The 21,947-nt window shown below is 43.4% G+C and overlaps 1 protein-coding gene across 4 annotated transcripts in view; it reads left to right on the top strand.

Moving 5' to 3' along the window:
* mtor (mechanistic target of rapamycin kinase) overlaps window positions 1-21,947 on the top strand; it is a 161,059-nt gene that overhangs the window by 1,331 nt on the left and 137,781 nt on the right. For all 4 annotated transcript variants that reach the window (XM_080733387.1, XM_080733386.1, XM_080733385.1 and 1 more), the window contains exons 3-18: window positions 673-781; window positions 1,357-1,589; window positions 2,033-2,233; window positions 2,753-2,887; window positions 3,738-4,013; window positions 6,440-6,548; window positions 7,115-7,298; window positions 8,637-8,765; window positions 10,339-10,583; window positions 12,218-12,433; window positions 13,819-14,024; window positions 14,726-14,848; window positions 16,351-16,434; window positions 17,774-17,866; window positions 19,012-19,146; window positions 19,959-20,088. In XM_080733387.1, the coding sequence (XP_080589513.1) occupies window positions 673-781; window positions 1,357-1,589; window positions 2,033-2,233; window positions 2,753-2,887; window positions 3,738-4,013; window positions 6,440-6,548; window positions 7,115-7,298; window positions 8,637-8,765; window positions 10,339-10,583; window positions 12,218-12,433; window positions 13,819-14,024; window positions 14,726-14,848; window positions 16,351-16,434; window positions 17,774-17,866; window positions 19,012-19,146; window positions 19,959-20,088 (2,608 nt within the window). The remainder of the gene's footprint in view (window positions 1-672; window positions 782-1,356; window positions 1,590-2,032; window positions 2,234-2,752; window positions 2,888-3,737; window positions 4,014-6,439; window positions 6,549-7,114; window positions 7,299-8,636; window positions 8,766-10,338; window positions 10,584-12,217; window positions 12,434-13,818; window positions 14,025-14,725; window positions 14,849-16,350; window positions 16,435-17,773; window positions 17,867-19,011; window positions 19,147-19,958; window positions 20,089-21,947) is intronic.

The raw sequence follows: 21,947 nt of genomic DNA, 5'->3' as shown, positions 1-21,947 counted from the left end.
TTTTTTGGACATACAAGGTCTCTGTACAGTGTTTTTCAAAGCTGTTGTTTGCTCTTGTGACGGAGAGAGTCGCAGCCCCAGCCTTGAAGCCTCAAAAGTCTAGTATCTCTCCCGGACCTTTGGTCTAGTGGTTAAGATATTGGACTTTCGCGTGGGAGACCCGGGTACGAAGCCGGGTGGGGAGGTTCGGATCACCTCCGTTACATTGGTGCCGTGACCCGGATTCGGGTTCCCTGTAGGAGGAGGTCAAAGGGGGGTGAGTGTGACGGAGAGAGTCGCAGCCCCAGCCTTGAAGCCTCAAAAGTCTAGTATCTCCCCCGGACCAAAGAGATGTCTCTTTGGTCTAGTGGTTAAGATATTGGACTTTCGCGTGGGAGACCCGGGTACGAAGCCGGGTGGGGAGGTTCCGATCACCTCCGTTACATTGGTGCCGTGACCCGGATTCGGGTTCCCTGTAGGAGGAGGTCAAAGGGGGTGAGTGTGACGGAGAGAGTCGCAGCCCCAGCCTTGAAGCCTCAAAAGTCTAGTATCTCCCCCGGACCAAAGAGATGTCTCTTTGGTCTAGTGGTTAAGATATTGGACTGTCGCGTGGGAGACCCGGGTACGAAGCCGGGTGGGGAGGTTCGGATCACCTCCGTTACACTCTGATGTTTCATTTGCATTCTTCCTCAGCTGAGCCAGGATGAGGCCACCACATTCTATGATGAGCTGAACCATCACATCTTTGAGCTGGTGTCCAGCTCTGATGTCAACGAGAAGAAAGGAGGGATTCTTGCCATTGGTAAGTCTTGTCATACCTCACATAATAACAAAGTAATAGTTAAACCTGCAATATGGAACTTGTAAGTGAATAAAGCATTCATCTTACTAATTTGTGCGGTAAAGTATGTTAATACAATATAACACAACAGCGGTGGTTCACCTGCTTTTCTATAGAGACTTTTAGATCTTGGGTAGGACCACTACTGGTTCAAGAGTTACTGCCTGAAGCTCAAAGCCCTATATGCCCCTAGCCTGGCATAGCCAGCCTATATACTAATACAGCTAACTAACTGCAGTATATCCTCACCTTGTTTTAACATGGGTGGATTGTTTAGCTGTGCTAGGCTAATATGCCCCCAGGACATGTGGGTTTTCTATCTTAGTGCAGCATTACAATTTCGACCCTTGCACGCGAGACCTTGGTTTGGATCCCGGGCAGGTATATCATCAAAAGACAAAGTATAAATGCGGCTTAATAGTTTACTTAGCCTTACCTTAGTATTTAATGGTTTACTTAGCCCTTAGTATTTGACCTTGGTCGTGGTTGTCATTGATGATGATGATGATGATGATGATGATGATGATCTGTTCCAGTGAGCCTGATTGGGGTCGAGGGAGGAAATGCCACCAGAATCAGCCGCTTCGCCAACTACCTCCGAAACCTCCTTCCCTCCAGTGACCCAGTGGTCATGGAGATGGCCTCCAAAGCCATGGGCCACCTGTCAATGGCAGGGGATACCTTCACTGCGGAGTACGTGGAGTTTGAGGTGAAGAGAGCACTGGAGTGGCTGGGGGCGGACAGGAATGAGGGCCGGCGCCATGCTGCGGTGAGTCTGTCGCTTAGCAGGCCACAGCCTGTAGGGTACCTGTGAGTATGATGGACTAGTATAAGATTGTCCCATCCCACTGAATTGTTTCTTTGTTTAAACAGATTTTAATTTAGAACAAGTTACCATAATGATGAAAACATTTCACAGGATATGCACAGGGATTGTATGATTGTGATTGCTATATATTTGCATTATATTGTAAGCTACTGTAGCTGCAGCTACTGTAGTTGGTATTACCAGGGACTTGGGCTATGACATGTTCTACTACATACAGTGCATGTGGTTATTACTTATGGGGATGAGATGGCATAAACACATCAGGTATTTGTAAATTCATCCACATGATCCTGATTTTTTTCCATGGTACTGCAAATGTTTGCTTTTGCTACTTGAATGGTTTACCTGCAATCGTGAAATGTGTTTTTTCCTTTGCCGTGCAGGTGCTGGTGTTGAGGGAGTTAGCGGTGAGTGCGCCCACCTTCTTCTTCCAGCAAGTGCAGCCGTTCTTTGACAACATCTTCTATGCCGTATGGGACCCCAAGCAGGCCATCCGAGAAGGGGCGGTTTCAGCCCTGCGAGCGTGCCTCATCCTCACCACACAGAGAGAGACCAAGGAGATGCAGAAACCTCAGTGGTACAAAGTAAGGCATCCCTCTTTCCTATCCCACTACTAGGGCTGTCAAAATTATTACATAATCGCCTAATCGCAATTATTTGAGATAATCGCGATTATTTTTCATAATCGTCATAATCGTTTCCAAGTTGAAAAATGTTCATATTTTAGTAAAAAAAAAAGTGGAAATAGCCGATCTACAAGCTCACAACGCGTCGCATCATTGTGAGCTTGTAGATCGGCTATTTCCACTATCAATGTTATTTTTTTAGTAGTAAGTTGTCAAATATGTCAGTAATTTCTTTGTGTATTTAGGTTATGTGTCATATCTGCCATGTGCAACTTCAAAGCCTAAAAGCCAAAGAGAAATGTGATTGTCAACGCCAAAAACACAATTAAATTGTTAATCGCAATTATTTGAGTGACAATTAATCGTCTTGTAAAATGTCATAATCGTGACAGCCCTACCCACTACTGTTTTCTTGTTTGTAAGGGGAACAAATGGCCTTGTAATGGGAAATATTGACGTTTGTGCCTTTCCTCAAAGCAAACATTTGAGGAGGCAGAGAAAGGCTTCGATGAGACCTTGGCCAAAGAAAAAGGAATGAATCGAGACGACAGGGTCCACGGTTCTCTCCTCATCCTCAACGAGTTGGTTCGTATCAGCAGCATGGAGGGAGAGGTGAGAGGACCGAACCTTTTTCAGCAAAATATTGACATAAATATGGATGTGTGACGACACTTAACCACTTCAACCCTATATACTTTGTAGACCAGGGTACTCAAGGAGTCTGTACTTGGCCCCTTCCTTCCTTCCTTCCTTCCTTCCCTCCTTCTTTTTTCTCTTTTTCTCTTCTTCTTCTTTCTTCTCTTTTTTTTTGTAATCTCTAAACCATATTAGATCTTCACCAAACATAGCCAATCGACAAAGCTCGCAAATCAACGCGCTGCAAGCTTGTAGATCTGCTATTTTCACTGGACGTTCAGTTCAGTTTATTTTCGCCAAATGTTGGACCTGCCCAGAATAGGGACGCTAGGGTTCATGTGGATAAAGGTCACACAGTGAAGCTGTGTGTACATTAGGGGTCGACCGATATGGGATTTTCATGTTCGATTTCGATATCGATAAGTCGTGATCAAAGAGGCCAATTACCGATATTATGAACCGATATGCATTTTAAGTAAAAAAAGAAAAAAAGATATATCCCCAATTTGAAATAGTGGTTAATTAATTTATATATTTTTCCCATCCTAAATGTCTAGAGTCTCACATCTAGTCGCCACATATTAGAATAGCGTTAAAAACGTATTCCGCAGCAGGAAATCGGTGAAAATCAGTAACCAAGATGCAAAAAATAATAATAATAATAATAAAAGATATATCGAAAACGTTTTCAACTTTTTTTTTTCCGATATCGATATTTTGCAATATTAATAAATGTTATGAATATCGACTTCGATTATCGCCCGTTTCGATAACCGGTCGATCCCTAGTGTACATCTCACTCTCACCTGCCTCTCTCTCTCCTCAGCGGATGCGCGAGGAGATGGAGGAGATAACGCAGCAGCAGCTGGTGCACGACAAGTACTGCAAGGAGCTGATGGGCTTCGGCACCAAGCCGCGCCACATCACGCCCTTCACCAGCTTCCAGTCGGTGCAGCCGCCGCAGTCCAACGCGTTGCTGGGCCTGCTGGGCTACAGCACGCCGCAGGGCTTCCTCAGCTTCGGAGCCACGCCCGTGCCCGCCAAGAACCTGCTGGTGGAGAGCCGCTACTGCCGCGAGCTCATGGAGGAACGCTTTGACCAGGTACGGTACCTCCTGGAAGCAGATTGTTTGATAGGAATCAGTGGAACTGGGAAGGGAGATTGCAGAGTTGGAGCCAATATGTATGTACAGGATGTATGCGTTTGTATGTACGCACTTATATGTATTTATGAACAGTATTTGTGTATATATGTATGAATGTACTTATTTATGTATGTATGCATAATAAGGGTTTGTACAGTGTGTACTGTATGTATGAACAGCATGCATGTACTTGTGAATATACGTATTATGCACTTAAGGAAGACCAGGCAAGGGTCGTTGTGTTTGTTTGTTTGTATATTTTCACTCAAATGGATACGGCAAAGATTAAGTAAAATGCCTAAAAGAAACCCAGGGGTTTGAGAAGTGGCCTTCTCTGGGATTTACATTACATTTAGGGTAAAATTTCAATCAATGTGGAATATACACACATTTGTTACAAAGAAAATATAGACATACGTCATGTACAAGACAAGTAGACAATATAATGTACCAAAGAAACGGAGAGGAGACAGGAGACACGTTCTGGAGTAATTATGGAACTGAAAATTATACATATATGTCATGAGGGGGGGGGAAGAGTTCTCCTCAATGAACCATGAAAAATAAAAAAAACTATTTGAAGATGGTTCACTTGATAAACACAGAGGACAAGTGAAAAAATAAAGGCTGAGATTAATGTCTTTGATGTACTTAACCTATTGTTCTTGGTATGATGGTAAATGGCCTCAAATTTGGTCTGATTAGTAGTACTAGCCCAAACTATATTAAAATAATGAATTCATCATAGAATAATATTACATAGTGGCTACATCAGTGCTGATCAAGTGACTGGTTTTACACAGTAGTATATATAATATATATACCAATACTCTTAGACACTTTTGTTGTTATAGCCATAATATGTATTTCCAGGATAACGATTCATCAAGCATAATGCCAGGTTATGTGGTCATAGACAAGACAAAACATATGAAGTGAAGTTTGTTTATTTATTGTTGAGTGACAATTTGTTGGACTGGTACTAAATCGACAGTTTACCAAGTTCTTAATTTAACGCGTACCTTTATGATGGTGTCAGGATCTTTATTTGAATAGAAGACATGTCATCTGCAAATACAAATTTAGACGGTTAATCTGAGACAGCTCATTCATATACTGTATGTTCCGTTAATTCTAGTGGTTGTAGATTCCAGGATCATCTTGATGGACATGATGTTTGCTTCTTGTCTGTTGAGCATTTCCACATATAATCTTTCTCATGGTCTCCATAGAGACACAATCTTCATCATTAGTGTTTTGTTTTGTTACTACTGGCCATGCTTATCGGCTGGTTAAAGATGTGATGAACTTAAATGTTCAATACCAAAGAAATCCTGGGGCCTTGACAACTGCTTCAATTGCAGCAGATAAGTTAGCCGAGGAAGAGTGTATCCACCAAATGTCAGGAAAACCGTTGGCTGCATATGCTCTTAGCTTGTCACTAAATGGTTGAGTAGCACTTTGAAATAAAAACCTTTAAGTCTATATTATAACACTTATAGTTAAAAACAAATTGGAGTGTCAGGAGCTCTTGAACGTTCAGCTGCCAAACTGGAAACTTAACTTGTGTGTCTTGTGGACATAGTTCCATTTGTCAAGAGAAAAAAAGGCTCCTTGGGATGTTACCCCCCCAAAAAAACTATTATTATTATTTAGAACATTTTAAACCCTCTCCTGCAAATTCCAACACATTTCCCACTAACTAAAAGGCAGACTTCATGTGCAGTAGACAAGAGACAAAAAATGCCTAAATTGTAAACTAGGTGTGTGAATTGACTCAACAGCGTTGTTCTTGAGATTAGTGCTGTTAGTAGCACACGTGTTAACCCATTTAGGCCTAGGATTATTGACTACTTTAACCATTGAAAAATAGCAGATATACAAGCTCACAGCGCGGCACCGAGTGCCGCGCTGCGAGCTTGTAGATCTGCTATTTTTGAAAAATCATGATTTTTCTTTGCAAGTCTTTGAATATATCTATTTAAAAGCGAACATTTGTAAATCAAATATTTGCTTCTGGGGGGTCCCTGGAACAACATATTTTGAGATGGGGGTCCGTGGCTAAATACCTGTAATTTTTTTCGGGGTCCTTGACATGAAAAAGTTTGAGAACCACTGATTTAGAGGAAGGATTTAGAAGTCGGGTCAAAGATCGGGTCAAAGATATTCATAGACTTGCACACATTTTCACGATTTTTCAAAAATAGCAGATCTACAAGCTCGCAGCGCGGCACTCGGTGCCGCGCTGTGAGCTTGTATATCTGCTATTTTTCTAAGGTTAAAGCATACAATAATGGTTAAAGTGGTTCAAATCTAACGCGACTCGGGCGCGTTCCAGGTATTTGAGAGTTAATTGAAGGCCTGTTATTTTTTGTCTGGGTCAGGTGTGTCGCTGGGTGCTAAAATACAGGACCAGTAAGAACCCTTTGATCCAGATGACCACCCTGAACCTCTTGCCACGGTTGGCTGCCTTCCAGGCTAACACCTTCACTGGTAGGATGTGAACGTCAGCATGAATTCTCCGTTGTAGACTCTGGAATAATCTCCCCGTCCCATGTTGTTAAGTCCTGCCTCACCATTGACCAAGTTTAAAACTAATTTAAATACCCTCAGTTTTCTTTCCACTCATTGGATTTATTTTAATATTATGTAAATACCCTCTTACTCTTTTGTTACTTTTTTTTCATTTACCGTGTTTTACACTTTAGTCTTTGCTTTTGTGGGTTACGACATATTGAGGTTGTTTTTTGTTAGCTCATCCTTTGTATTGTAAAACACTTTAACTCAAGTTATTTTTAAATATTGACTACTTGACTTGACCTGAAATCAACTGTCTCTGTTCTCCTATCCAGCCTCAATGGTTAAAGAAATGCACCACTTTAGAATTAGAGCAGAGGCTCTCAACGATGGATCTTTACCTGCCAAAGTTACACCCTCAAGGGCAGTCCATACTGTTTCCACAAAAAGTTCAGTGGTCAGAGACTGTATGGACTGCCCTTCATTTCAAACCTTTGGTATAATATTTTCATTGTGATTAACTCTCGTAATCCCGCTTGCAGACCAGTACCTTTCAGACACCATGGGCTACTTGCTGGGCTGTCTGAAGAAAGAGAAGGAGAGGACGGCAGCCTTCCAGGCCCTGGGGCTGCTGGTGGTGGCGGTCAGGACAGAGATCCATCCTTACCTCACCAAGATCCTGGAGATCATCAAGGCCGCGCTGCCGCCCAAGGACTTTGCACACAAGTCAGTCATCTACCTCTCCATATTAGTCTGGGATCACTTCACTTTTCCAGGTTTGATCCGGTCGGGAGAGGAAACCACTTTACGTCATGTTGTAGTACTCAAAGGACTACAATTTGCCGGAACTATCAAACCGGATTCAGTTTTAACCCAAAATAATTCCCCTGCGCTCAAGGACATACTTTTAGGGCCTACCTAATAAACTCCTTGATGCGGTGTAGTTTTGCTTTTGAAAAATGTGTTTGGTATATGCATCTTTTAGTCCCAACTGTTAGCGACTGGCAAGACTACACTAGGCTACTCGAGCATTTTAATAGGGATTGGGGAAACAAACGGAGGGAACCAAATCAAAGCGACGCCGCTTCTTCTAGTGGTTTCCGCGCTTTAGGCGGAAACCAAACGGCCTGTTGTGAACGAACACCAGGCTTTCTCTCAGAAAGCCTGGTGGGCGAGGTTACTCCATATAGACTAGAGCAGTGTGACGAGAAGCTAACAACACCAACCACCTTATCATCTGTATTGAAACAGTTACAATAACATCAACATATTTTTGATTTGATTAACTTATTTGCACAATAAAAGCAGTATTAACATTACTAAAAGACATGAAATAAGTGCAGGCGAGAGAGGAAACCCATAAAGGGTCAGATATTAACTGGTGCAGCTAGGGCTGTCACAATTATTACATAATCGTCCAATCGCGATTATTTGACATAATCGCGATTATTTGACATAATCGTCATAATCGTTTCCATGTTGAAAGATTTTCCGATATTGTTTTTAGTAGTGGAAATAGTAGATCTACAAGCTCACAACGTGTCGCATCGCGGCGCGTTGTGAGCTTGTAGATCGGCTATTTCCACTATCAAACTATCAGTGTTCTTTTTTAAGTATAAAGTTGGCAAATATGTCAGTAATTTCTTTGTATATTTAGGTTATGTATCATATTTGCCATGTGCGACTTCAAAGCCTAAAAGCCAAACAGAAATGTAATTGTCAACGACAAAAACACAATTAAATCGTTAATCGCAATTATTTGAGTGACAATGAATCGTCATGTAAAATGTCATAATCGTGACGGCCTTAGTTGCAACCCTGTTGGACTTCACGGTCCATTTATGCTACGGGATATTTATAAACTATATATACGGGATATATATTATAAACTATATGTAGTAGAAATGAGTTTGATTAACCGTTGCAGCCCTAATAATCAACACACAGGGAAATGTAATTATAATTCAAATATCCTTACTACTCTCATTCAATGCAATTTTCTGTGTGTGTGTGTGTGTGTGTGTGTGTGTGTGCGTGCGTGCGCGCGTGCGTGCGCCTGCACAGGAGGCAGAAGACCATGCAGGTGGATGCCACAGTGTTCACGTGTATCAGCATGTTGTCCAGGGCTATGGGTCCCAGCATCCAGCCTGATATCAAGGAGCTGCTGGAGCCCATGCTGGCTGTGGGTCTCAGGTAGGACACCAGCTTTTACACTCACACACCATGAGCTTAGGACAGACTGTGCTAATGTGCGCACGAATACCCTGATGACTCCGAATAGTGTGTTATAATCTGTTAAAGTGCTCACTAGGCTTGTTTGATATAAACAACCTAATAGTCGAGGAATGTTTTTGACTTTCAACAATCTCTAATTACAATAATGTTCAATACTTTTGGAAATTGCATATCTACAAGCTCAGGCTTTGCGACCCATTGTGAGCTAGTACAGGACTGTCTCAAAATCTTTGACAGGATTTTCTTATTTTTTTATTTTTTTATTGAAGCCTAGCATCCCTATTCAGAGGGGAACATTAGCTGAAAGTAGCAGATCTACAAGCTCACAACTCCTCGCTGTGAGCTCTGCTATTTTCGGCAAAAAAAGAGCTGACCAAGTACCAGTTTTCTTAGTATTGAGGGTTTTAGTCTTTAACTGTCTGAAAATAGACATTAACTTGAATCCAACTCAACGCTACACATTGACAGTGCTGTCAAACACATCTACGAAGCAGAAGCTATCTATGACATGTAAAAGTTTAATCTAGGGTAGGTACCCCTCGCAAAAAACATGCAGTAATCCTGGTCTCTATACTGCCTCCCCCTGGTCTGCCAGGGTGCCTGATGGAGTTGAAAGGAACTAGTGGGAATAATGTGTTCCTTCCACACACTGCCCCTGTCTTTGAAGGAAGCATGAGCTCAGTTCGGGGCTCTCCCCAGGTTGGCAGAGGTAGAGAGGCTAGGCATTTGGCACTGGGTGAAGAATAGGTTACAAAATTGTGAGATTAAAACACAATTTTATCCAATATGTAGTGGTGGGGGTTCCTGCTTCATCTCTCTCTCAGCTAAGGGATCCTTGGCCCGAAAAACATTGAAGACCCTTGAGCTAGTAGTTCTAGTAGTTTGTTTGTAGATACTTTATCGTACGATAAAGTATCTAGGGCTTAAGGGTTTAAGACCGTGTGACCATTTCCTTAATTGGTGTATTTCATGGAATCATCAATGTGCATGTAAATAAGCTGGTAGATTGGATGTATCATTAGGTAACATCATTAGGTTTAATGAAGGATGCTAATGAGTTTGTATGATTAGGATGAGGATGAGATTGTGAGGAGGAAAACTCAGCTTGACATAATTGATGTCATCCACTGGTATTTCTAAACCAGTGGTTCTCAAAGTGGGGTCCCTGGGACCCCCAGGTGTATTTGAGGGGATTCAAATATACTGTACTGTACATTGGCTATTTGAAGAAAAAAAAAGATCTACAAGCTCACATCTTCTATTAAAAATATATATATATTGAAAAAAAAAAGTTAACATTTGAAATATTTTAAAGGCACAAATCTTGCATGAAATCTTACCTGGCACAAAATATTTTCAGATAGGGGTCCGTCCGTGGTCAAATACATAAATAATAGTTATATAGTTATATATATATAATATATATAGTTATATAGTTTGGGTATCCTTGACATGATAAGGTTGGAGAACAGCCAGTGTTCTAAGCGTCTCTAAACCGTTTTGTAAACGCTCCCTCCCTCCCTCCCTCTAGCCCTGCCCTGACGGCGGTGCTGTACGACCTGAGCCGTCAGATCCCCCAGCTGAAGAAAGACATCCAGGACGGCCTCCTCAAGATGCTGTCCCTGGTGCTGATGCACAAGCCCCTGCGCCACCCGGGCATGCCCAAGGGCCTGGCCCACCAGCTGGCCTCGCCCAGCCTCACCAACATCCCCGAGGCCAGCGACGTGGGCAGCATCACCCTGGCCCTCCGCACGCTGGGCAGCTTCGAGTTTGAAGGTAACGCCACACACAACAATAAAAAATCCATACATTATTGTATTATTATATATATATACAATTATAATATCACACGCAATGGGGGACTGCCCCATAGGTCGAACTCCCGTTGGGTCGAACAGCGTCGGCAGGTTAGATAATCACCCACGAGCGTCGGCAGGTTAGATAATCACCCGCGTCACGGTTACTGAGGTTAGGTTTAGGGTTAGGGTTAGGGTTAGGCATAGTTTTACTGAGGTTAGGATTAGGGTTTGGGCTAGAGTTTGGTGGTCGATCCAAAGGGTGTTCGACCTAATGACACGTTACCCACGCAATGAGGTTTTGCCAACATTGACTCAATTATTCAGGTTGGATAATATCAAACATATAATTTTCCGAATGTCTGTCTGAGTGAGTGTCTGTCTGTCTGTCTGTCTGTCTGAGTGTCTGTCACAGCGTTTCTCCTCAGTGGCTGGAGCAATTGATCTGAAATCGCATCACCATTAGCATATATGAACACACCTGACATAACTGTGAAGCCCGTTTGTCACTTTCACAAATCATATGCTGTATATTAGCATTTTTATGGTGTATCTATATCTATTCTGCATCTAGCTTGAGGCATGTCTATTCTGCATCTAGCATGAGGCAACATGTTTAACCAGCTCTGTGTGTGTGTGTGTGTGTGTGTGTGTGTGTGTGTGTGTGTGTGTGTGTGTGTGTGTGTGTGTGTGTGTGTGTGTGTGTGTGTGTGTGTGTGTGTGTAGGCGGGTGGGCAGGCAGGCGGGTGGGCGGGGAGGGGGGTCGTTTGTCTTGCCCTGTTACAGATGTTGTCCAAAAATCATGCAGATCGGTACACACTATCTCTATAGCCATTAAACGAAACGGGTATTTCTTACATTGATGCTCCTACACATTATCATGCAAGCACCAGTTAAAGTTACTTTCCATCCCTCATATACTGTGTGCACAGTGCACATCCCATAACCCACACACTGCACATCATTTCGGAGCTCATATCTTTGAACGGGTAAGGGCTAGTTTTAATAATTATGCAGAAAATGTAAGCAAATGCGGTGTCTAAAAGTAAAAACATTAACGGAAAAGTGGTCTATAATTATGTGAGATTTTACTCTATGACCAAGCTGTGATGTATCAATTCAATGAATAAGACAATAATCAGATTTATTAGTCACTATTCTAGATGCGTGTAAATATAGACCATTGGTTCTCAAAGTGGGGTCCGGGGACCCCCAGGGGTCCTTGAACCAAATGGGACCCTTATGGGTCTGTAACTCAGAGAGTGTATAAACGGAACCAAATGGACCTGTAGGTTCCATTTGTACACTCTGAGTTAAATTAACATTGAATTTACAATATAAATTGAGGTCTCAGAGATAGAAATGACATTAAATGGGGGTGTAAATGCATGTCAAACTGGTGGGTCCTTGAAATTAAAACGGTTCAGAATCACTGCTAGAGCTGTAAAAAAAGAAAAATCATCACTTATGGTGGTCCCAGGCATATCTTTTCAAATGGTGGTCCGCAGGCTGTGTCGAAGTGTCAATTTGAGGGTCCTTGACATGAATACTATTTGAGAACCACTGCCATGGACCACAAAAGTCACAGACCCTCCTTTCCTTTTCCCTCTCTAGGACACTCGCTGACTCAGTTTGTGCGCCACTGTGCCGACCACTTCCTCAACAGCGAGCACAAAGAGATCCGCATGGAGGCGGCTCGCACCTGCTCCCGCCTGCTCACCCCCTCCATCCAGCTGATCAGCGGCCACGGCCACGTGGTCAGCCAGACCGCCGTGCAGGTGGTGGCCGACGTCCTCAGCAAGCTGCTGGTGGTCGGCATCACGGATCCCGGTAAGACCAAAGGGAAAAGACCATAGAGTTATAAGAAGTATAGAGAGGACACCAGATATCCCCGCCCGTCCACTTGCATTGAGTTGCTCACCCAGCGCATGAGGCGTTTTCACCCCTTCTTCCGGGCAGTAAAACCGTGACGTGGTGGGGCCACTGTGACGCATTTTTCGTCATAGTTTGTGTTCATGGACGCGCTGGGGCTCCAATTCATGAACGAGCACTTCCGGTATGAACGCGCGTCAATACAAAGAAGCCTAGACGCGCGTTCATGTTAGTGGCCCCAACTGCAGTACCTCAAAACGGCCACCATGTCCATTGCGCCTCAGGGCTCACCCTGGTTTCTGGGGGCTTGGAAAAGACGCCGGCTGTTGTAGGCCTGCAACTGTCGATTATTTTCCTAGCGATTATTCTAAAGATTAGTTTGTCCATGAATCGAGTATTTTATTTTGTACACGTCTGCAAATCGATTAACCACCCATTTTATATTTTGACGCACAAGGTGTCGGGGAGGATTTAGCGGACAAAACGAGGCGGAAAACGGATTTACAAGCTTTAAGCTTCTGCTGTAGATCTGCTGTTTTTGGCGCACGGCGTGTGAATCAAGCATTGGTCCTACTCCTTACCGAGGACCTCAGAGACAAAATGGTTGTGTTTTTGAGGCGAGAATGTGAGTTCAGACGGCCGCCAGCAGGCGACAGTCTGACCGAGAGTCACACAGCAGTTCATTTGACGAATATAAATTTGTGAATATGAATCACACAATTTTGCAGTTATTATTGGCGGTTCTCATGGGATAAGAACATCTATGCAGATATCTACAGTACAAGCAAATGGCACGTGCAGTAACATTGGAATAGACAAGCACAGTTGGGTGTGTGTAGTTGATATATCCATGTCTAAGTGCTGTGTCCTAAAAAATATTGCTACAGCGTATCATTCTGTACACATCCTTTAAAAATGTCATATTTTGCCTTAATTATTTAATGACAATGGCTGTCGGATTACATAAATGTTTGCCCCGATGAAGACCTGTGTAGGTCGAAACAGGTTGGCGTTTTAACCCATTTAGAACGGGTACACATTTTGTGTATCATTATTTTATGCTTTAACTATTGAAAAATAGCAGATATACAAGCTCACAGCGCGGCACCGAGTGCCGCGCTGCGAGCTCGTAGATCTGCTATTTTTGAAAAGTCGTGAACATTAGAATTTTGACCCGATTCTATAAGTGTCTTTTGAATCCTTCTAATTCTAGGCCTAAATGGGTTAATAATAAAGGCTCTTTCCGCTTACTTTTTGATAATGTGTGAACACGGAGCAATTCAAATTCCTTGTTCTGGGCCAATAAGTGTTCTGTCTGAAGTTCTGTGTCCATTGTCCTCCAGACCCCGACATCCGCTACTGTGTACTGGCGTCTCTGGACGAGCGATTTGACGCCCACCTGGCCCAGGCGGAGAACCTGCAGGCTCTGTTTGTGGCCCTCAACGACGAAGTGTTTGAGATCCGAGAGCTGGCGATCTGCACCATAGGCCGCCTCAGCAGCATGAACCCGGCCTTCGTCATGCCATTTCTGCGCAAGATGCTCATTCAGGTAGGAAATCGCCACTGAAATGCCCATATTAGGGGTTCATGGTTTTGGGTACAGCAACAGAGCACACAAACATACAGGAATCACATGTGTTGTCAAATTCATGTTAGATGCCTTATAACAGGGGTCTTCAACGTTTTAAGGCCAAGGACCCCTTAGTTTAGAGAGAGATGAAGCAGGGACCCCACAACCTTTTAATAGAGTCCATATAGTTTCGTCTTTTGACAGCACAATCATCAGTGTATTTTGGAATCATGTCAATTTGTGTTTTTCAGAACCGTCAATACTTAAAAAACTTGACCTTTCACTCTGTACTTGACCTTTTAGTCTGCTCTTTTTCCCCTCTACACCAAAGCTCTTTGCTGAAAATAGCCGATCTACAAGCTTTGTGAGCTTGTAGATCTGCTATTTTTGGCTAAAGTTATCTGAATAGGGACGCTAGGGTTCAAGTAGTTAATATGAAAAAGGAAGGAAAAATGGTTTCTATCACACAAAGATTTGGAGGACACCCTGTAGCAACTCTGCCCCCTGTTGAAGACCCCTGTGTTAGATGCCTTATTGCCTTTAGAGGGCAGCAGAGCATCGGAAACCAAGCTCTGTCGTAGTCGAGATGTATGCAGCCACACACATAATTCAACTTGGTCTATCTCCTCTCGTCTCCTCTCGTCTCCTCTCTGTGACGTGGTCGTGGTCTCTGTGTGCAGATCCTGACAGAGTTGGAACACAGTGGCGTGGGCAGGAACAAGGAGCAGAGCGCTCGCATGCTGGGTCACTTGGTCTCCAACGCTCCCCGCCTCATACGCCCGTACATGGAGCCCATCCTCAAGGTATGACGAGGCGTCCGCCCCGAAGAGCCGGCTTCCTACACAATATGGGGTTTCATGATGCAGTGCCCCTTTTCATTTCCAAGGACCCCCTGTTTGCTATGTCATTAGGACCATTGGTTTCCTTGTTCTGATTAGACCCATAACTCAGAGAGTATACAAAATGGAACCAAATGGAAAGAGAGTTACAGAGCTCCACAAATCCATTTGGTTCCTCTGGGATCCCCTCAAGGACCCCTGGGGGTCCCAGGACCCCACTTTGAGAAGCACTGATGTACAGTAGTGTGCTCACAATATTATGAACAGAATGTCGGTGACGAGGACTTAATCTGCAATAAAAACCTTTTTATTTATGTCCGAAATCCAGGGTGCTTCCCGTACAGTGGAATCTTTGGCGCCCCCCGAAAAAGGTTTTAGCCAGCGCCCAAGGAAAATCGACAGCGCCAAAATGATAAAGAGTTGAGATTTAAAAATAATTCAAATGCTCTAAACAAATATCTTGTTTCAAGTTCAGCCCACCAAAACGCCTCTTTATTGCAATCTCTTGCATGGTTAATTGCAAGGTTATCAGTGCCTTAAACATATTGGCTTCATATCTATGGTCCATTTCCTGCAACGGTGGAGATTTACTGCACTGACATCAGTACTTGAACAAAGCCAACAGATACATTACGGACACAGAGCATACAAGGTGAACAGAGTCCAAATAAAGCCCATATAAACAGTCATCTGTCTTTATGGAAATGTTTTCCACTGCCTTGTGGTTTCCTAGTTGTCTAGAATACAAAGCATGCCTCTCCCCCAATGTGCGGCTTGTTTTGAAGTTAATATTTATAGATTTTGCAAATATCTATATTTACAAGGGTCCACAGATCAAAACGTACAAAATGTGTTTTTATCATAAAAGTAATCTAAGTTTGGAGTATTATCGAGTGAAGTCCATTGTTTACATTCCACTAAATGTGTTGCTCAGATAAACATTGCGTAGTTTCTCAAAGAAGCGGAAATAAACCTGTGGTGAAGTTGGGTTATGTTAGTTTTCCATAAAGTGATGGCTACGAAATGAGACCATCCCAGTCATTTTTAGAATAGTATTGGTTGCTCTACACCCCAGAAAGCATAAACACCATGTCCAATTCACACAGACAATTGGCTCTGTCTAGTGTGTACAGTATCATTTTTGTACAAGACAAGCTATTGTTTGCAACAAATCAATAACTAGGATTCTTGCCAGTCACCTGCCCCACTGAATGATGATGTATGGCATTCCACTCCTCTCTCCCTCAAACTCACTCCCCTCCGACTTCCAAAGTTGTCATTTTTTTCCCCTCTTTTCAGATATGTTTTATTCCTCTTTCTTTTTAGTCGTCTGGCCAATTCAGACTGTATCTCATATGGCAGACTTGCTGTTCCAACTCTGTGATGCATTTTGTCATTGCACAGTTTGCTTGATATTGTCTTCCCATTCACTCAAGGCAACCTTGCCCTTCTCTTCCCTTCCTCAGGCTCTCATCCTGAAGCTGAAAGACCCAGACCCCAACCCTGGCGTGGTGATCAGTGTCCTGGCCACCATTGGAGAGCTGGCCCAGGTACTGTAGCCTTTTGACTGCCAATGTTTTATTCCCTTCTGATCTAGAAAGGAAAATAGGCCTTGAATAATAGAATTCCAACTGTAAGCATTTCTTATGCTGTTCATGCTGTCAAATGCTGTTTCGGGATCACACTTATGTCCTTTTTTATGAAGGAATCTTGGCTAAGTCTCAGCTAAAACAGGATAAGAGCATGTTTGCTTGCCACCTTATGTCATTCTTCAGTTGCTGTCTGCAATAATAAGGACGAATCAAGTGTTCAAGACATCGGGCTTCTTCTTTACAGGAGAACATAGTGAATGTGATGGTTTATACAGTATAGCACAACGATTCCCCACAAAGCCGATATGTAGAGTTTCATCTTGAATTCCCCTTTCTTTTTTCCCTGAAAAGTGAGCTTGTCCCTCGCAGAAAAAAAGGGGTCTTGAGTTGAGTTCAGGGAGCTCTGCCCACAGAGAGAAAACAGTCCCCAGAGAAGAGTAAGAAGGACAGTGGTGTAGCCCTAGAATGTCTGTGATTAAACTAATAAGTATTCGTGTTTAAAATTGACAGGTGCTTGTGATTGACGTGGGGTGACTAATCACGCCACCTGCGTGATTGTGTGCCCCATACGTTTGTGCTTCCCAAAGGAAGTTATGATATATTCAGTCCAGCAGTCATTCCGGGCCCCTCGCCCGGTCGGAAAGTCGTCCGTGTTTGGCTCGTGGATAAGTTTTCAGCCAGAGCTTTCAAAGGGATATGACACTACAGGACTATCTTTCTCCCAGGCTGAGGAATGAATTATTGGGTGAGTACCCAAGTAACACGCAGTACTTTAGTGCCTCGCAGATTAGCTGCTAACCACCGCGCAAGGGGACCGTTCTATGGCTTTGTATTAAACACGAATACTTATTCGTTTAATCACAGACATTCTAGGGCTAGACAGTGTGAAGAGCCGTGCTAAATGCTAAATGCCTAAAATGTAAACTGTGCCAGTGCAGGAGAGCCCCCCCCCCCCCCTCCATTACTTTTTTTAATTTCTTGAGAATACTGTAATGACCTTGAGTCAAATTATTAATACTTTGCTGTGGTTAGTAGCATAGCCAAAGAGACGAAAAGGGCAACTTCAGACAGAGATCCGTTTGAACACAGAAGAATCAGTGCAACATTACAACAGATGTTAGTTAGAAAGGGTTTTACTGAAGATTAAAGAGCATGATGAATACACAAGAACTGCTACAAGCATAGGATTCATTCAGAAATCTAAACCTCCAAAGGTGGTGTAAAGGTTTAACTTTGATAGTCCCATCGAATGCGTCTTTCCTTGTTCTGATTGGTTCACCCGTACCTGCGCTGACAGGTGAGCGGCCTGGAGATGAGGAAGTGGATGGACGAGCTCTTCCCCATCATCATGGACATGCTTCAGGACTCCTCCTCATTGGCCAAGAGACAGGTATTTCCAGAAAGTGATTGGCTGGTTCATATGGTTCCCATACTTTCCACAATTGTCTCCCAACACATCGTAGTAATCCTTACCTCAAAACGTACCTGGCACTAAATCTTATAAATTTATGTCTCGAAAAGAATTGTTCAGTCAGTCAAGACTTTTCTGTTATCACCTTGGTTAAAAAGAAACACTTTGTGCACTATTATTTAAAGACTTGCAAGTTCAGTTGTTTTAATGCCAGGCTTTTCTTATGAAAAGAAACACATGGAATCTCTCAACGTTCAGTACAAACACCCTCCCCGCCCTCTGTCTCATAATGTTGTAATGTATTCATGTTTTTGGAAAAATAACAGACATATGACTATGAGTGGCGTGATTCTGAGTTGGATACTTTATCAAGTGCATGTTTTTCTAGTTCTTTGGGACATTGGGTTCATTGAGTAAAAACTCTGTAGTCATAATCGTAATTACAAAAATTCAGTATGGGCTGTGTGCATTCAGTGTGGCATAAATTTTGCGACGGTCAGGTCGCAGTTGCTATCAAAACCTCCACCGGCTGTCAGTCAGTCAGTCTGTCTGTCTGTCCGTCACATCACACTTTTGCCCTACTCATATCTCCGCCACTGTTGCCCCTATCCTTGCCAAACTTTGCACACACGCTCCTTGGCTGCCAAACCGCAACCCCTCATTTCTCACATGGCCCACTTCTAGCGACACCATGAGGCCGATTCTTGCAAAACACATTTATGGACACTGCTCCTACAGATTTTGCCCTAAAATCACGCAACTTGGTACACAGTATCTCTAAAGTCATGTCATCATCAATCATGCCATGGATCTGTCCCATTTCCCATATTCCCTCCGGATTGGCTACCATTGCCTTCTAAAGTTTGTGTATGCAATCTGGCGGTCGCTTATCTCCCGATTTAGGGAGTCTTACTGTTAATTAGTGTGGTTGCCATAGGAAACACACTATTGTTCTGCCCCAGAAGTCCATTGAGTTAAATGGAGGAGTGGTACTTGGTGGGGCTTGAGGATTGGTCAAGCTTCACATGACATACACATATATGTTTGCATCTTTCTAGTTCTACCTGTAATCAAGTAGTGATGATCTCGGACTCTTAAGCTCTACCCTGTGGAATTCCCACTAGGTGGCGCTGTGGACTCTGGGCCAGCAGGTGGCCAGTACGGGCTACGTGGTGGAGCCCTACCGCAAATACCCCTCCCTCCTAGAGGTGCTGCTGAACTTCCTCAAGACGGAACAGAACCAGGGCATTAGGAGAGAGGTATGTTGTCTCTGTCCTCAGCCCTGGCACCAGAGCCTTGTTTTCCTAGCAGCAAGTGACACCTCGGTGGCAACACGGCCACTCGTTTCCACGCCAAACCCAAGCTGGCGGCATTCGCCAAACAAATGCAGGCCTGTTCAATCGCATCCACTTTGACCTGCAAGTCATAATCACGGGAATATGTAAGAGCCTGCCACGTTTCCGAAGGGTTTTTTCCCCTGAGCCTTAACGACTTAAGCCCTATTTAAAAAATAAAAAGTAAATATGGCAGATCTACAAGCTCATAATGCGTTGCATGGTGACCTGTTGTCACCATGTGTGTGTGGGTGTGTTACAATATATTGTGTGTTTGTGTTATTTTTGCCTTTAATGAAAAAATAGGGATGGCAGGTTGAACGTGGTTAAGTGATCTAAGCGTTGGCAAAGTCAAGTCTTTCAACTCACTCCTTCATTTGCGGCTCAGGGGGGACTTTGTCACCCAGTCTGTCATTGAGGTAATGCCTTATGGTTGAAATGGCGTCATGCAGTGTCACAAATACTCAGATGCAAAGGGAAATCTCATAATTCTCCCAAAGTCAGAGGTAAGGGTCCAAAACTGTGCCTAATGTTTTCTACTGAGGTCGTTCTACGCTGTCGAGTTTGGGTTTGTAGCTTGTTATTCAACCACACTTTTAAGTAGCAACATCTGGGTAACAAATACGTATTTGTACGAGATTTATGAGATTGTATTACAGGGTGTGTGTGTGTGTGTGTGTGTGTGTGTGTGTGTGTGTGTGTGTGTGTGTGTGTGTGTGTGTGTGTGTGTCCACCAGGCTATCCGTGTGCTGGGTCTGCTGGGGGCCCTGGATCCCTACAAGCACAAGGTCAACATAGGCATGATCGACCAGTCACGAGATGCCTCCGCTGTCAGCCTGTCTGAGTCCAAGTCCAGTCAAGACTCTGGTAGGATAGCACGCACGCAAGCACACACACACACACACACACACACACACACACACACACACACACACACACACACACACACACACACACACACACACACACACACACACACACACACACACACACACACACACACACACACACTCTAACTGACCAGTCAGCCATGATTATTGATCCCATTTTTTTTTAAAGATTCATTTTTTGGACTTTTATGCCTTTATTGATAGGACAGTAGACTGACAGGAAATGGGGAGAGAGACGGGGAGTGACACGCGGCAAAGGTCGTCCGGATCGGGAATCGAACCGGCGACGCCGCCAGGCATCCGTGCCTATGTGGCAATGCCTAAGTGGTATGCGCCCGGACCAGTAGGCCAGCGGGCGCCCCACTCTCTATGATTTTGAGAGAAACCTTTGGTCTTCTCGCAAATGTTGCGCATCTTCAACATCAGCATTGACTGTTTATCTCTTGGTGCTAGTAAATCAGTGCAGTGTTAGACCAGCGAAGAGTTCTCTGAAATCAAGATTCTTTTCAGTCTCGTCCACACCATCACATTGTAGAGCTGTTCTGCTGTGATTTCAAGAGGATGCACTGTACTGCGTTCCTTCTACAGCAGTGTTTCTCAAAGTGGATTTCAGGGACTCTCCAAGTTCCTTTATGGGGGTCTAAATTTGACCCTTACAAGTCTGTAACTTTGACAGTGTACAAATGGAACCAAATGAACCCTAACGGGTCCATTTGGTTCCATTTGTACACTGCGCCAAAGTTAAGGGGAGACCTTCAAATTTCAAAGTTTGAGAAACACTGTGCTACAGTGATATACATGCTTGCGTTGAGGTGGAAGGGACTGTTCAGGCCTCGTCTCGTTGACACAATTCATTTTGTATTTGTTGGATTGGATAAAATGGGTCACTTGGAGTTCCAGTTTTTGTTACAGTTGTGTTCCTGTTGTCATTTGTCTTAAGAACCAAAACATGTCCAGGTGAAGGATGATGATAGGTTGCTTTGCCAACATCAAACACATTATCTTGCACCAGTCAGCGGACAACATCAATCTATCTGTAACGTATCCCTGAGGCTTTTATTGGTGAAATGCCAGTCAATCAGTCAGCCCTGGTTTTAGAACTGACCTTATATGTCCTCCTGCCTGCTTGACACGTGGCGTGCTTCTGCACACGCCACACAGCAGACAACTGTCGATTATTTTCTAGCGATTATTCTGTCAATTGCCTTTTCTTTTTAAGCGAAACATCTGTGTATCAATGAACCCCGGCTTGTTGATGATGAATTGTGAGTAAACAATCTGCAAGCTCACTACGCGGCGCATCACAACACATTATGAGCGTTTAGATCTGCTTTTTTCTTCTTTTTTTTGTACAAATTGTGATACTTATCACCTACTCCTACTATATAATGACATGCCCAAAATACGGATAGATTACTAATGGATTTATTATACCAGTAAGACTCCCTAATCGGGAGATAAGCGACCGTCAGGTCGCAGCGTGATTTTAGGGCAAAATGTGGTGGAGCAGTGTCCAAAAATGTGTTAAAAAAAAAAAAAAAAAGAATCGGCCTGATGGTGGCGCTATATGGGACAGATCCATGTTGATGACATGAGTCTAGACATCATTTTTTTATAATCGATCAAATCGATTGGTTTTATTAACTGTTGTATGAAGTAGCTGGCTGATCATGTGACTAGATGACTGAATTGTGATTGGTCACTGCCACTGGTCATGAAGAGGTGAGGACAAAAATTGCGGCGCTTGTTTTGACGACAGCAGCAATGACATTATATTCAAGGTTCTTTTTTTATCAGCAAATTAAACCATAATTATATGATAATTGATCACACGTT

Source organism: Nannobrachium achirus (genome assembly GCF_963921795.1).
Source record: "Nannobrachium achirus genome assembly, chromosome: 9".
Taxonomy (NCBI): domain Eukaryota; kingdom Metazoa; phylum Chordata; class Actinopteri; order Myctophiformes; family Myctophidae; genus Nannobrachium; species Nannobrachium achirus.
The sequence above is the reverse complement of the archived record's forward strand: the minus strand, read 5'-3'. Positions and strand labels throughout refer to the sequence as shown.